General features: G+C 36.7%; 1 protein-coding gene across 1 annotated transcript; it reads right to left on the bottom strand.

Moving 5' to 3' along the window:
* Positions 1-836: 836 nt before the first annotated feature.
* Positions 837-4,498, bottom strand: LOC134679384 (protein hunchback). The gene is made up of 3 exons (XM_063538282.1): positions 4,410-4,498; positions 2,996-3,090; positions 837-2,911 (listed from the first exon to the last, which is right to left on the bottom strand). Exons 2-3 carry the CDS (start codon positions 3,086-3,088, stop codon positions 1,145-1,147), a joined length of 1,860 nt encoding a protein of 619 aa, XP_063394352.1. The 5' UTR covers positions 3,089-3,090; positions 4,410-4,498; the 3' UTR covers positions 837-1,144.
* Between the last annotated feature and the right edge of the window lie 12,812 nt (positions 4,499-17,310).

Here is a 17,310-nt window from a genome sequence, read left to right as displayed (position 1 = left end):
ATTCGTGTCAAATATACACAAAAAATGCGTGGATCGCACACATATTATTATATAGGGTTGATAGCGGCTCATCCGCTCCCGCTGTCGCTTCATTCCGCTCGTCGCTCGTCAGGCCCATGAGCGGCGCGGGGCGTTCTACCAACAGCTATCCATTTATTATCAAGTCATAATTACATGTCATTAGTGACTCTAAAGCGAAAGCTGTCCTATGTAATAATATTTATAATAAATATACAATGTATACAATGCAAGATACTGTCATACAATGTTGTTGGACATTACGCAGCTACCGATTTATAACCACATTTTACACGAGATAAACTTAATGAGGATAAATAAATTAAATAAACTCTTTTAAGGTTAATATAAATAGGTACAATTTGTCACGATAATCTCCGTACATGCAGCCTACGGAAATATACAGTTATAATTAAGTTATTAATATTAAATTAGGTAGGTACTTGGGTAAATAATTTACACTCATGTATTTCAGAGCATCACTACTAACGCTAGTTGTGTGCGTCTGATAGGTAACTTTACCGCGAATGTACATTTATACACATTTAAATGTAAGTTAAAGTAAATGCCTAAAACATGCACGTTGAAATTAGCTAATGCTATTTCGTTTTGTACTTAACCAAGATTACAGTCTTGTTTACAAATTGGTCACTCTAGATTCAAATCTATACCCTATCTAAACTAAATATTGTAACACAGGGTTTTACGTAACTACAGCTATGCTCTGTTCGTTTAGGTATATATGTATAATCTTACTTTCACAACTTGCATTTTGCCTACTACCTACCTACAAGCACGTTAATAGGAGTACCTACTTAGATACTACGAAACATTTATTAGGTTAAGAGTTGTACAATGATTAGGTACAGCTGTTTTTTATCGTCGTACCAGTTCACATAATGAGATATAATAATTGTATGTATGTTCCGATACGTTGACTTATTTTAAATCCGTAAGTATATTATTTATCTTTGGTTTTATATCTATACACATTTCCTATTGATTTACAACCCATAATACCTTCATTAGAACACTAAGAATAATTTATATATAATTTGAAATATATCTAATCGCTACAAGTGTTACATGAAATCGTGGACTAGGAGGAAATAATATAATCTATTTCTTAGGCGTGTTGTGCGCGGCCTAAGTGAATGAAAAATGCCACACGATCGGCGCTGCGCTCTCCGCACTTGTTGCACATGAAGGGATCGTTGTAGCCATGAAAACCCATGTGGATGGTATGCATTGTGAGGTCCCCGAAAGTGATGTCGCAGTAGTGGCAGCTGTAGGCGGGGGCACGAGCGGGCGCGGGCGCCACGTCGGTGGAGGCGTCCGACTCCGAGTCGGAGGGCGGCGCAGCTCGGCGTTCATCCTCATGTTGCAGCCGCAGCGCCGCAGGCTGCAGTTTGAAAGCGCGTCCTTTTCTCCTGTTTTTCAAAGCCGAGGTAGGAGTGACAGGCGTTGGCTGTTCAGCTGGCGGCGGCGATTCACTTTCGGTTGATTTTGCATTAGTGAGATCGAGTGCATCGTTACTTTGACAAGTAGAGGTGGTTTGATCTATTGTGGGTGTTTGCGGTAAACCGTCTGGAGACCTGGCAGGTGGGGTTGTCATTCGAACATCCAAATTTGAGTCTCCGTAAGACAGACGTTGATGCAAGATTGAAGGAAGTGGTGACGGCGGCCGCTTGTCAGTCGGCGAGATGCCTGCTGATTTGGGCGACGTTCTTGTTTCGTAGTTGTTATTCGGTGGAAATAAGAAAGAATGAGGTAGAAGAGGAGGTAAATAAGGTAGATTAACAGGGAAATGAGCGGCTCCGAATAAAGAATGTGACTGAGGAGCACAAGGAGGTTGATTATTGTTGTTTATAGTAGCTTGTTGATCAAACATTTTCGACATCGGTTTTTGCTTCGGCCCCCGACGAGTACCGTACACATCAATTATTGGTAAAGGATTTGGTGTACCGTCCATGTTTAAAACCATAGCCGGATTGTGTTGATACTTGCGCAAGTGTAGTTTTAGAGAATGACAATATTTGGTAGCGTAATTGCAATCAGCGCATCTGTATTGGTATACATTCGAGTGTGACTTGAGATGGGAGTTGAGCATGGACTTGTTAACGCACGAATATGAGCATTGACTGCATTGGAATGGCTTCGAACCAAGGTGGTTTCTCATGTGGTATTCCAGATGATGTTTGTATTCAGTCACAAACGGACATTTTCTGCAACATAGCATTTTTTCTGGTTTGATATGCTCTTTACTATGTTCCCAGAAACTGAGTTTGGTTACCGCAACAAACTCACATTGTTTACATTTGAATGTTTTAACTTTTCCGTGAGAGTTTACAGCGGGCACCCGAAGTCCAGGCTCATCATCAAAATCTTCATCTAAACCTGAACCCTCCCGGCCATCGTCGCCGTCATGTTTTATGCCTTGTGACGCGCCGTCGAACCCGGAGTCATGGAAACGCTCCTGTTCTCTGTCGGGTGACGACGGTGTTTCGGGTGGAGATTTTGGCGGCGTGGCGTCGGCCCGCATTAGAGGCGTCGACACGTGCGTCGGTGGCGCGAGACTTCTTGGCGAATATTGAGACGAATATCCTGGCGAAGAATCACGTCCTTCAGCATTTCGGGTTTCGAAACCGGGAGGCGTAAGCAAGCTGTAGGGGACTCCGCTACGATAGGATTCTAAATGCATACCGAGATTAGCTTTAGCTTTCAGAGGCATGTTATCATAAAACGGCAAAGGTTCGCCGCCACTGCCAACACTGCGAGGAGAGTGCCCGTTCGAATCCTTGCTTGATGAAGGGGACGCACTGTGGAAACCGTCAGAGTAGAAACCGCTCGTCTGTTCCTTCGAGAAACTACCATCTTCCATAGGTTCAGATTTCTGTAACAAACATATTGATTTTGTGGGTGAAGTTGTTAAGTTTAAGTATACGTCACACATTTAGTCAAAATGTAAGCTACGTACCACGATAGGAGGCGGTTGCAGCAACGCGGCCCATGGTTGAGCGTGCGCGGCGTGGGCGGGCGGCATGCCGGCGGGCGGCGCGCAGCTCAGCATGCCTGCAACAACACCATCGTTACTACCGTGCGCGCCGGCTTCCACACCAACCCCAACACAACCCAGCTCTTACAATTAATATTTAAATAAATAAATAACAGAATTGTCCATCGCCAAGTGTTCATTTTCTTTACTATATTTTATTACTATATAATTTATTGTGTGAAACCAAAGGAAATACAAAATCTTTAGCTTTTAATGCACTAGGTGCGGTTCTTACTGACTAATTAGCATAAATATAGACTTTAATAAAATTTTAATAATACGCTGCGAATATCGAACTATTTAATTCAAAACGTTAAGTATTATTCTGAGATTATTTTATAAAATACTTGAAAGACAAAGAAAGTCCAATGTTCCATTATCTAAATATACAAAAAAAAACACATTGATCTTGAAATTTGAATGCAAGTTCATTTCGAAAAGTAGTCATTTAGTAATTCATATTTTTTTTAAATACCGTAAGTATTTATTTAGTAAAAGTACACATATTATAAATAAGTATGTTAAAAGACACTTAACCTAAGTCTGTATAAAAACAAATACCCTAACCATACATATTATCGGCAAGGTATATGTAAATACAATGATGATGACATGTGAGTGTTTTCGCGTGAGAATATATTTTCCCGTAAGCGTTATGTTTATACCTATAGTGTAAGCTTGATTGCGTTCTGCTGATGAGGCATCCTTGCTTATTATAATGAAACCAAACTGCCGCGCTGCAACACACAGTCTGTGTCATACCTATTTATTGGTGACTCTCATTAGATAATAACTGTGACAAATATGACGCTATTATTTGGCTTCAAATAGTAACGATAGTGGTTTTTAAATAATGGGGTCCACGTTTAATGGACGAAGGTACCTATATTCCTATAAACATACATACCTCCGGTCTCCTATACATCCTATAGGTACCTAGGTAGGTTGTTAAACTTAATTGCAGTGTGCTACTGTTAATGGTGCTCAAAATGGGATTGTCTAGGTATATAATATGTCCATAGTATACACTTAACACGTACAGTTATAAAATGAAAAACAAATCTAAAATTCTGATGGTAGTCTTAAAGGTGAAAATATTGTTGTTTAATATTGATGAAATAAACTGTAATATTTATATATTTAAAACCTTATATCTATTTGCGTTAATTTTGATTTGATGTTCTTTATATTCATGAATAAAATATGTAGGTAGGTTTACCTCAAAAACCACAAACCATTTATTCCTCATATTTCTAAAAATATATTTAAGTCAAATGAGCATGAGATGAAAAAGTACACATATGTATTTACTAAAAAAAAATATTTCATATCATACCTGTCTCACAGTCTCGGATTTCGTCAAAAACACAAGGCACTATAAAAAACTTGTAAACATTGGATTCACTACGATGTGTTAATGTCGCGTAAGTATTTAAAACGGTAAAGAATGGCTGTAGGCATAAAGAGTACCTAAACAGTTTTTGGGACAACCCTTCGATGCGGTGGCCGGGAGCGGTGTGACCGCCACTCCGTGCTCCTTGCAATACACTGAACAAAAAAACTGTCAATTTTTATGCCCCAAACATCGATATTGTATTCTACATTCGTAGGCGACGAGTTTTCTTGAGTGAAAGAGACAGATGTATGAGCAGATACGCGTGTTTCTTTCATACACCCTCAGCCTATTTTATTTGAGCCAATACGATGCGGTCGGAGTTTGCACGGGGAGGGGATTAAGTTATTAAGTTATTGTTTATACGATATTTATAAAAAATAACCGCCACTCGATTAAACAGACAAATATATTCTTGCGTCAACTTTTATCGCTTATTGCTAGTTAGTTAGTTAGGCCTTTAAGTAGAAGGTAGGCAATAAAAACGGAGATTTGTCTGCACGGGTGGGAGTCGGTATGACCTTAGCAATATTATTTATATCCATAGGTCAACATAACGAATTACATGACCTGTGCTTACTAATTACTTTAAGACAAATATTGCTGGACGCGCTTATTATTATAGATATTGTTATATATTGAATTCCAACAAAATAAATTGATATTAAATACATATTTATTAATAAGTTGAAGCATTAAATAAGAATAGCTTAGCAGGACTGGAATTATTGGTTGATACATCCTTAAACGAGAATGATATACCTTTAAATGAGCAATTATTATTGTTTACACGTAAACAAGGTGCTCACGAAGAATGCGAGAGATAGTTACTTTTTTTTCGTAAATCCTAGTTTTTGCAAAGTGATACTTATCACTTTTTGACATCTATCAATAAGGATATTTAGACTAGGTATACATATACGTCCCATAGTAGCAACATCGTCATCAAAAAGGCGTTTTGAACTATTGTGTGTGAGAAAACTAGTGTGTTCGCGCGCTCTGTACATTTTTCTCTCCTGTGGGCAATAGTTAACAGCTTGTGGGCATGTAAGTAATGATTTTATCATAGTTCTCTAAATAAAAGGAGAACATTTTCACGTGGATAAGGGTTAAATAAGAATATTAACCTTAATAGCCCTTGACTCTTGTGTATGTCTACAGGAAAGACGTAACACAGTTTTCTGTTTGACCCAGGAATACGCTGTTAAAATGATTCGGTTTCCTCATGTTACACCGTGTATTTAAATATTTATTGATATATTTCGGGGATCTCGGAAACGGCTCAAACGATTTCGATGAATGGCGGTTTTCGCGGGCGATAAATCGATCTAGCTTTTATCTCTGGGCAAACGCGCATTTTGAGTTTTTATATGTTTTCCGAACAAAACTCGGTCTCCCAGCTATTTAAATTAAAAGGCGTGGTCTACCAAGAAAAGTCTGCAACGATTTTGATATCATACGTAGTGCAAGTGTTATTTATGTGTCTTAATTTCATAGAAGTAGTCGTAAATATCACACGCAGTGCAAGTGTTATTTTAACACTTGCACTGCGCGTGCTATTAAATTTGTTGCAGACTTGTCTTGGTCTCTGAGTTTGAATTGAAGCTTGGTTCTACACGAGATCTGATAACTTTTTGGCAGTGCGAGTCATATGGTCTCGTCTTGGTAATATTGCATGAATATGTTTTTAAGAGATATTTTATACAATTTTAAGAAAGATAAATTTAAAGTAACGTATTAAAAAACAGGCGAAAATTAAACTAAAATTTCGACACCATTGGATATTCCACCACTACATATAAACCATTAGATGATAATACAGATGCAGTGCATAATTTTTTTCCATAGTATTTTCAATTTGCTTGCTACTTCAGTCAGTCTCGGTACAAATAATAATGACTGAAGTAGCACGGCAAATACGAACGTTTCCGAGAACATACGATGGAAAACAATTATGCACTTCTTTTAATAGGTTAAACAAATGAAATGTTGATAAGTATCCGTTTGCCCGACGACGATAATATAAAAAACATTTTGATCACATCTAATATGTATATATATAGTTAGTTACAAATAGGGAATGCAAATCGGTTATTTTCGGTTATTTTTTGTATGGAAATAATCGGTTATTAACCGAAACCGCGGTTATTACCATACAAAAAATAACCGATTTGCATTCCCTAGTTACAAAGCTACTTGAAACATGCCGGTTAGGAGAAAATACCTGGTTCTAAATTAATATTTAGAAGCAGGTTGTTTCTCCGTCTGCGGATGCTTTACTTTCTCAGTTTTACTTCCATAATAAGTAAGTAGACATGTTATTTTTAATTTATAAATATATATAATAAATTTATAAGTTAGTGCATAGCAAATAACTCAGCGTTTATGTATTACGTATTTTGGTAATATTACGTCTAATATTCAGGCATACAAGTCAAGGGCGTTTCGGAGTATAGAGGGGCGCGTTTAAGCTTTTTACGCCGGCCCACCGACCAATCGCAAAGCCGCTAAAAAAGGGAACGTGCTTTTAGTTTTTTATACTTATTCGCCGTAGCACGTATGCTATACACATATGCTCAAATTCCATGACACATTTATACATTTTTGTTTGAAGTAGGTATGTACCTACTGACGTAAGCTTTGTGAGTTTAATTAAATATATTAGTCATAAGTTGTATCTGGATATTTTGTTGTATTACTATTTAATTACTACCTATGTTTTTTTTAATATCATCATAAACCGGCTATTAGTTACATTGAGTAATAATACGGTACAACTTAGTTAGGTATCACATTATCATGCCGTCATTATACAGCGACGCTGAGGCAAAGTGCTAAAGTGACAGTAACAGGAGCTTACTAGGTCCACTGACAGCGGTTAAAAAATAAATAAACAGGGCGAGTCTCGATCGTACGAATTTTAGTGTCTTGAGAAAGGCTGGAGGTTATAAGTAGATATTTTGAATATTTGAATGAATACGCCTCGTGGGCCTCGTGGCGATGACGTCACTACTTACTTATAATTATAACGCGTCGAGCGTGTTTGCTTGGTATAAGTAATTACACGAATACTTAACGGTACTAACCCGATGGCTTCAAATGTCAATTTCAATTAATCGCGGCGCCGTGTACCTACATGGTTAGTGTTTTTATAATTACAAGAATTTTCTTAGCGTCTGGTATTAATGTTCTTTTAATACTCCAGTGATTAACGGTTAAGGAATTTGTAACTAAGTAACGGTACATTATTAAATCAAATATTGCTTGAGATCTAAACCTGTGCTGATGTTTAATTATATAAGGTTTACTCGGGTAATTCCGAATGTCGAAAACTGTCAGATAATTCCGAAAAGAGACTTTTATTATGATGGAATTAAGGGTGATTTTCATCTGAATTTCGGAATTATCCGACATTCGGTATTACCCGAATACATCTTAATTATTATTTTCTTTAGGTATAGGTACAACTGGTGAAATGTCCTTTAGTCTGTTATTTTTTGCTTATTACTTTTATTATTAATTCGATAAAGCTCGCGATGTATATTCCTAGAGTAATAATAATGGGTCGGTAATAGTAATCTTGACTTATTGGATTTGTCTTAATAAGCGCTCATTAATAGGTATATGTCATATATTTTGAGTGCAACGGGTTCAATTAACTAATTACTGATTATTACTTAAGAGTTAATTTAGATTAATAGCAATTGTTGGTTGCTGTTTAGGGTTTCGTACCCATAAGGTAAAAACGGGACCCTATTACTAACACTCCACTGTCTGTCTGTCTGTCACCAGGCTGTATCTTATGAACTGTGATAATTATACAATGGAAAATTCCACAGATAATCTGTTGCCGCTATAAGAACAAATACTAAAAAGTACGGAACTTTTGGTGGGTCAGTCCGACTCGCACTTGTTTTTTTTTAGTACTTATAGAGAACCTGCGACATGTAAAGAGCAAACGAAATATAAGAACATTTCCAAGAGTGACTGCATAACATTTCTTTTGTAAGTCCTTATAATAAGACATTCAAAGATATCGTGCCTTAATGGCATAGTATGGAATATTTAAAATGTTTGACCATTTCCCTTTTTCCCTTTATTTTATATGTCCTGTGCAAGGTACATGTCAGGGAAATTACGTTTCTCTTGTTCCCTTTATTTAAATTCATTGAACGTTATTTATGTCCTGTCTTGTTAAAAAAGTCCGAGAACAATACATATTATAAAAAATGAAATACTAATATGTATTATGAAACAAACAGAGACAAACGAAATAAAGTGTAACGTTCATTTAACTGTCACCTATTTAGTCATAACGGATTTTATATAATGACATGGACTGTCCTAATTAGTAAATACTCGTTCAGATAAACTTCACTGCATTGTTAAACGTTGACAATGGGTAATTATGTAAGTACCAAGACTAGTTCTTTTTTATTGAGTACATAAAATACGTTTTACTTAGATTTAATTCCATTTTATACTAAATAGATGCTTAAGAATCTACTAGAGTTATTGGCGAATTACGAGTTCTCAGTTCAGGGGGCCGATTTTTGAAAATCGGTGGAAAACGGCGAAATTCTAATTTTACAAATACGAGCGATCGAAATTTGGAATCTATTGGTATTGACCACTCAATTTCAATTCTATTAGTATAATTTAAATGCCTAGTAGTGGAGATATTATTTTTTTAAATACACGAAATCGAGTGGTCGAAATTCAAAAATCGGCCCCCAGGGCGAATTACTAGTTGATTACATTTTATTAGTCGGCAATGTAACGAAATTCGCATACGAGTTCTCTCATCGTGTAAATCAGCCTGTAGAAACGCGCGGCGTGGGGCTAAAATGCCTTCTCGTTCATCGCGCACTGAAAGTGCCCTCATGGAAAGCATCGAGTAAAAAGTAATGCCCCCAGCTTTTATGGCTGTTGCGAGTCACGGTCTTTATAGCAGAGGGGCTGAGGTCCAAATGATACAGCCTACGGATGACTACAATTGATATATTCTAGTACAAATAAACATTACCTATCTGAAAAATATTCGTAGGCATTGAAGGCACTAAATACCAAGGGATTAAGAGTAATAATTGTTGGTGCCTGTAATAAGTTTGTTATTACCTACCTAGAAAAAATTAGACAGTGCATCTCTATATTCGCATTAGTTATTCGTAACGATGTATCAGAACTGCCCAGAGACTATAAGTACAAATTAAGGCCCAATAGATATACCTATAAATATAGCAGACTCTACTTTGGCAGTTCTTCGTCCAGAAGACCGTTGGCCCCCTCGCATAAAAAATGATTGTACCTTCAAATCTATCCCGAGGCAGGGTCGCTCCCTCGCAGCCTCCCACCCGCCCTCCGGCCTCCTCCTCCATAATGTGTTGCTCCCCCGCGTCCGTTACGTATATGAATAGCTCTGCCTTGTGAAAATAATTATTTCGAGTGTCTCGGTGATTGCGCTTACGTGCTGATTAGAAACAAAAAAAAAGAATCATAATCATATCATCCATTTGTAACAAGTACGGCTTATTTAACCTTAGGCAACCAGGTGGTTGAGTAGGTACCTACCTATTTTTCTTTTAAATAAATTACTGTAATGTAGGGAAGTAAAGATATGTTGATTGTACATACCTACTCCATCTTCATGTTCATTGCTCTAGATAGGTACCTAGTAATCTACTTTACTAGAGTCAAACTACTAGAATAGTAGAGATTAGAGTCAGTCTAAGCTAACTTTGAAACTACTTGAACAGAACAAGTGAGAGAGTGGCATTATAAACGTCATATTTTCACAGAAATTAGACATTAATGATGACATGTCATTGCTAATGCCAAAATGTCATGCACGGATTGCACGGTTAGCTTGGTCCGACTTCTACAAACATCGCAGCTGAACTAACTCAGGACGTTATTATATACACGTGTATGTAAGTATGCATACGCACGAAAGACAAAAATAAAAAAAATATGTAATAAGCAAACATATGACGGAAAACGAATGTTAAGCAACAATATAAACCAGGTATTTATACAAGGACAATTCACTTGAATAAACATTTCCGCTTCGCAATTGAACTTGTACTAAATGTATCCGTAGATGCAAGCGAATAATGTACCTACCTTATTAATGTTTAGGTATATGTTACTAACTTAAACATTTCAACATGTTTTTTCTGTACGATGGTGATGTGATGGACATCTTGTCGACGATGTAATGGGGCAAAATTTAAAATTAAGTTATTTTTTACGCCAGCATTTTAATCTGACTCTGAAGTCAATATAATTGCCTTTAGAATATTTTAAAAATAAGTTACATTTTTACTGGCGTAACTTTTGGTAATGATATAAAATATAGATTTGTATTTTGGTCTAAAATGATGAAATGTTTGAGGTCTTTAATCTAAAAAATGCAATGCCTACTTATGAGACAAATAGGTATATCATTCCGTTTTATGGCGAATTAAAAAAAATGGATATTCTGTGATATTTAATAGGAATCATGTTCAATTCATCAAGTAACATTTTCATTTTATTTGTTGTTTTCCTATTTTGCCTTCTAGTAAGAGTTCATTTGAATGACCTATTTACACAAATGTTGCTGAAAGTAAACGGAGGCAATTCAACACAACTTAGGGATTCAATTATTGTCTTGAACACAGCACACGTGGCGCGTTTTCGCTCCAAATCGCAAACCGGAAGCAAAAAACCAGTGGCAAAAAGCGAGAGTGGTCTTAAAAGCGCATTCTGCAAAAATAAGATAATTTATTGCTGAATGCTAAAATGAAGTGGATCCGATTGTTTCCCCTACGGTTCGTTATTCAGTTTCGCCACGTTTTGTGATCGCTACTGAGCTTTTGTCAATTACCGGGTAAACTAGGTAGAAATTGTTTTGGTAAGCTACAGGACGGTTTAAAAATAATTATCTATGTACCTACTTTAAATATTATTAAAAATTGTATAAATAAGACTAGTATGTACAAAGTAACTGGGAAGGTACAGTCACCTGCAATAATATGTTACTCTTCGAAAGCCACAACAATATCTGACACGACCTTATTTGTAGAGGCATAAGAGCGTGTCACATATTTTTGCGGCATTCGAAGAGTAACATATTATTGCAGGTGACTGTACAGGTACAATTTAAATTTTATTATTCTTATGTCGCTTCGCCTACCTACTACTTACGCTATAATATATAATCTTAGCGCGTCTATATTTAAGTATGTAACTACTATAAGAACAATAGATTTGCAGACATTTAAAATGTAAATAAGCTAAATAACATTTATAATAAGATAACACTCCAGCTGCTTATAATATCCAGTAAGATAAAACTACGACATATTATTTAAAAATACAGCACCCTAGACAAAAAAGCATGCCGTGTAACCTATGAAAGTGAATGTATGGGGTTTTTAGTAAAAGCGTGAAGCACGGCGGCGCGGGCGCGGCCCGGGCTCATCAGCTGCGCCATAAATCACGCGCCGGACAACGCACGCTGTCACTGGCCAGCAGGCCCAGAAGAAATAATAGTACAGTGAAACCTGGATAAGTGAGATCTCAAGGGGCGAGCAAATTTGTCTCACTTAAAGAGGTTTTCCACTTACCCAGGCTCCCAGTTAGCCAGGTACAAATAAATTTCTGTCTCATTTACAGAGGGTTCCATTAATAGAGGTGAGATGAGAATACGAGCCCCGATGCATATGTTTTCGTCAGGTGACCCCATTTTTTGAGGTTCTCGCGTTTGTTCTAAACTAATGTTTTTGTTAAATAATTACTAATATTTAATGCTTATACTAATGTAATTTAATTTTATATGGTAATACTCTGCAATAACTAAATCTAAATACAAGAAATACCGTTTGTACTGAAAGAAAAAAAATAATGATTTTATATATTTTTTTTTGACGGGTAGGATTACAACATATGTGAAAAGGGCTATTACCAGGGAAAACAATAGGGCTCTGCCAATGTACTGACAATTTTGTTTCGAGCCCATGCATGCAGCAGTGCTGTAAGAGAGGACAATATGATTTGGACAACGTTTTTGAAAAGTCCTTTTTTTCAGCAATAAAAGTCTTATGCAATTTTATTATACGATCAAAATAAACTACATTAAACATTGCTATTATGGTTCCCATTACTGGATCATTATATGTTATGTTATGTTATAAAATAAACAAAATTGTCTCGCGGAACTAGACGAAAACATATGCATCGGGGCTCGTAGAGTATATTTCAGTTATAGAGGTGGTTAATAGGGTATTTAGTAATTATCTTTAAAGATAAATAAGGTAAAATAATCCTTGTCCCTAAATATTTTATTAGTCTATCTAAATATTTCTTTGAATTAATTTTGAATGATTCTCCAAAGGATAGATATTTCAAAATTAAATTAAATTTGATATGGACTTCAATGCGTATTAGAAATTTAATAAATGAAAATTTATTTTTTCGTGTTACTTATCAAAATTTCAGCTTTCGTTTCGATAGTTTTAACTACTTACATAAATTAACTAAATCAAACTTGAAGTTGTTTAGACACAATTAGGCAAATGCGGAATTTGTGGATTGACTAAGAGTTAGTAAGAATACGGAAATTGTTCAATGAAGTCCAAGTTAGAGAGGTCATAGATTGATACAGAAGAAGATACAGAAGTCAATTCCGTATAAAATTCCAAAAAACAATTAGGAAAATGTAATTTTATAAATATAGTCTCAGTAAAAGAGGTAAAATACACTCTCTGTCTCAGTTATAGAGGTAAATGTGACTATAAAATCACAATAACGAATCCCAGTTATAGAGGTTCGTTTTTTCTCAGTAACAGAGGTAATTCAGTGCTAAAGTGTCGGGACCGCACCATGAGTCCCAGCTATAGAGGTTTCTCACTTATCCAGGTCCCACTTAAACAGGTTTCACTGTACTACCGTACAGAAAGGACACTTTCTATAAACCCGAAGTTTGACAGCGATTCAGGGTCTAATCATGCTATCTCTTTCTAATATATGGCACTATCCCTTTCGGCTATTTAATTTAGGGCTGTCAAAATTCAAGTGATTATCTTATCTGTGGTCGTACATGCACAAGGAAGTCAAGTAATGCCAACCCTAATAATTACTCGGAGCAATGCTGAGCCGAACGGAGCCGAGTTCGACCGAAGTCAAGAGTGTCTCCCCGCTGGCCCAGCTCGTGCGTTCCCACTGGGTGCACGAGCTCCGGTGAGTCAGCCAGAGGGGGAACCAGTGCAAACTGACCTCGGGAACCGCAATACATGTGCATTATTGGAGATCGCACTCGTGATGCTACGGAAGAACCTACGATCCGTGTTCAATATGCGATAAAAGTGACTCTTAGGTCGGGCATTCCAATACCGAGCGATACTAGGTTGTCATTATTATGAGGTAGCGACTCGAAGTTTCAAACATACGAGTATCAGTATTGCTTGTTTGTCTGTAGTCCATACCTAGTGTGTATGAGCGTAATCCCTCACATCACATTTTGGTACCTACGCCGCAGTGGCGGCGCGTCTAACATATCCATAGGCAAGCCGGGGCTAATTTGGCTTGCATATTTCATTTACAACTCTGCTCAAACGTCCAAAAACAGGCAAGCCGGTAGGAATCAGCTTTTATGGACGCGGCGCCACTGGCACGCCGGTTTTTCTTAGGGTCAGTTGCACCAACCGTAGGTAACAGACTGATCAACGTCACTCAGCAGAGATCTATGACTCTTCCTATTGAACAGTGACAGACGGCTTAGTACGATCTACCATGTTCGGCAGGCGATTGAGAGAGCAAGCTGCGTATCGAGTAATTACGAATATATACTTCAGAGTATCGGGTAGTTTTGTATATCATATTACAGTATTTTTTCGGATTTACCCGACTTTTTGGAGTAGGTATTCGGAATTTCCCGGATACACCTTATTTACCTTGGACATTATGGTGGAGCGTAGCGCTGGTGGTGGCGGCCGGGCCACATGTTTCTGAAGCTGAATATTGTTGACTGATTGATAAATTTATTTAAAAAAATGCACAAGCATTACAGATGTACAAGTCGCTTACCAAATAAAATAAAGTAAATCAATAAAATTTAACTATATAAATTATAAACATTGATCTTACATATAAATTAATGATTCTATATCTTAAGTATTTTAATGAGAAATTAAGATCATTCAGATTAACAATATAAAAATGAAATTTCAAACAATTGAAGTCAAAGTTAAATCTAAGTTATTTCGTTAAAGTCGAGGCATGTCTTATAATGAAATGTAAATTGATAATTTGCTGTTATAAATTCCAAATCCAGTGCAATGATGTCGACATAGTTGGGGTATGGCAAAAAGGAGAAGGCATAAGGTGTTAAGTATCTAATATATAATATCTTTTTCGGCACGCACATTCAAATTATAGGTTTTTAAGTCATTATCTATATCAATCTGTTGGCCTTTTTAAATTCCGTATCGAAATGCATAGGTACTAGAATATTTGGGGTAAACACTACCTGTGGTTAAATAAAATATAGTCGCGACCTATACGAGTTATTAATATACTTATAATAATAAGTGTAAAATTAACTTAACTTCGTGATACCACTTGCGAAGTTTGCGACGACGTCTGGCATCAGCAGTATTAAAATAAATAGTTACACAAAATGAAATGATGGGTACAAGTGGAACGGGCACACGCCGCACTGAGCAGCGCAGGCGCAGCTGCCGAGCTTCCACTTCCGACCGCGCAAAAACACCGCCTGCGCCTGCCGCCGACGGCCACGTCGCCACGGCCCGAACGCGCTGCCGTCATTGCCATTTCAGCCAAATTACATTTATATCAAAGGTTTTGTTTCATTTGGTGTCTGTATTCAGCTATAAGCGCTATAACCGCATAACCAGGAGAAGACATCTAAGTATCAGTCCAGTGGGAAGGAACATACTCGTATTAGTAAAAAGTAAGTAAAAGTTTTGTTTAGTCGCAAAAACCTTTATTCATACTTTGCCAAAATGGGACACCTACCAGCGCGGCAATCTGCTTTCATAATAATTATTATTCTCTTGTCCTTGTCCCACGGTTTCCATGTTAAATAGAAATAACTATAATAAATAAGATGCATAATCTTTGTACATATGCTAACCTATGCCTAAATTAATTTGATCCACCCTTCCTAATTGATTGGTATAAATGTAGAATCTCCCCATCAACCTTAAAACTAAATCTTATTCTTAACGCTCCTGTACTTTAACATACCTCTCGTATCTTAACATCTTTGGAGGCGTAATGAGTAAATAAAATGCCATTACTTGGCACTCAATAAAAATGTAATTAAGTTACATACTAGTTATCAATTTTATTAAGGTTCAGTGAGTTCTGAATAGCGATCTTGAGGCCTGTCTCTAGTAAATTCATCGATTCGAAACCTGATTAAACAACTTTCGCTTGATAGAAAAAAACCGCGAACATAGGTCTAAGACGCACCATTAAAAATTGGTAGGTGATTTTACTCAAAAGCTTATAATATGTACCACATGAAAACTGCTTCCAATAATGCGTAAATGTTATTTTTGCTCATACTCATCGATTACTTTGTTTTATTTTTCGTTAATTTAACTCTAAAAAATAACAATGTCGTGCGGATATCTGCGGATATCCGCGGTCCCGGGCACGCACGGCCGTCCGTTCAGTGCTCAGACTGATCAGCTAGCTGCGCAGAAGGATTTAAAATAAAATCACTGCACCTTAACTTTGTTTCTACTATTTGTTTATACCTTTCACTACCTACCAAAGTAATTACATATATTCTATTAAAAATATCAATAATACCGGCAAACGCGACCTTGGTTAAGCCCGGGAGCTTCATCTATTTGTACCAATTCTCGGAAGGTCTACTTACAGTAAATATTTGCAACGAAAGAGAAATTTTGCAGGTAGCTTTAATGGTTTTTATTGTAACCATAAAAATTATACATTAGGCAAAAATTTATTAGTTCGATTTTACATGCTTTAAAAACAATTATTACAACAAAAAACTTGCTGCTCAGTTTATCACATTGGTGTTACGGGAGCCGGCAGGTTCATAAAAAACGGGGAACCTTTTTGCGTCGGTACTTTAGCTGCAGTACCGCGATGTAGACCCGCGACGTGTTTGTTAATAGTAGTCAGGGTTCCTTAAACATAAACCATCGCTTTGTGCTGGTATGATCTTGCAATTAATGAACATTACTTAATTGTACCTAAGTTATTCACTAATGATATTTTTATGTAAGTATATTTACGTATAACGTGGGTTATTGCATTGTTTTAATTTTTAAATTAATTATACAATTTATGGTTATACTTATTTAAAAAGCTGAGCGGAATAATGAAATTTTGGATCCTATACCTATCTATCGAGATTCCTAAATATTATTCCCCTATTTTGTATTCAAAATATCATTTGTCCTAGTATCCATAAATGTGTGTTACTCTGACGTAACGTACTTTATTTTTCTGGGAACAGTTCGGTTTCATGGGAGACGTAATTCTAACCTAACTCACTTTTCAGGAAATTGTTCTTGTTCGTGGAACCCGCAGCGTCAGGACGAAATAGGCAAGCGATTTTAGGTACTGATGTTTTATGGATAATAAATTTAGGAAAATGATTCTGATAACTACTGAAAGTAGGTAATATGTAAATTTAGAGTTCAATGCATGACGTTTGTGAAAGGCGCCTAACTCAGAGGCGTATTATGATTTCCACAATCATAAACATTCCTACACTGATCCAGATCAAATTAATAACGAACACGAACGGAAGAACGGAACCCACCTTACGTATACGCTCCAGCCACGGATGTCCTCGATA

The sequence above is a fragment of the Cydia fagiglandana genome, chromosome Z (assembly GCF_963556715.1).
Source record: "Cydia fagiglandana chromosome Z, ilCydFagi1.1, whole genome shotgun sequence".
NCBI classification, from domain to species: domain Eukaryota; kingdom Metazoa; phylum Arthropoda; class Insecta; order Lepidoptera; family Tortricidae; genus Cydia; species Cydia fagiglandana.
This window is presented reverse-complemented; position numbering and strand designations above follow the sequence as displayed.

Coding starts and splice junctions, on each gene's coding strand:
- LOC134679384 (XM_063538282.1), bottom strand. CDS start 3,088: ATGCTGAGCTGCGCGCCGCCCGCCGGCATGCCGCCCGCCCACGCCGCG. Junction 2,912..2,995: donor TGCAACCGCCTCCTATCGTG/GTACGTAGCTTA, acceptor TGTTTGTTACAG/AAATCTGAACCTATGGAAGA.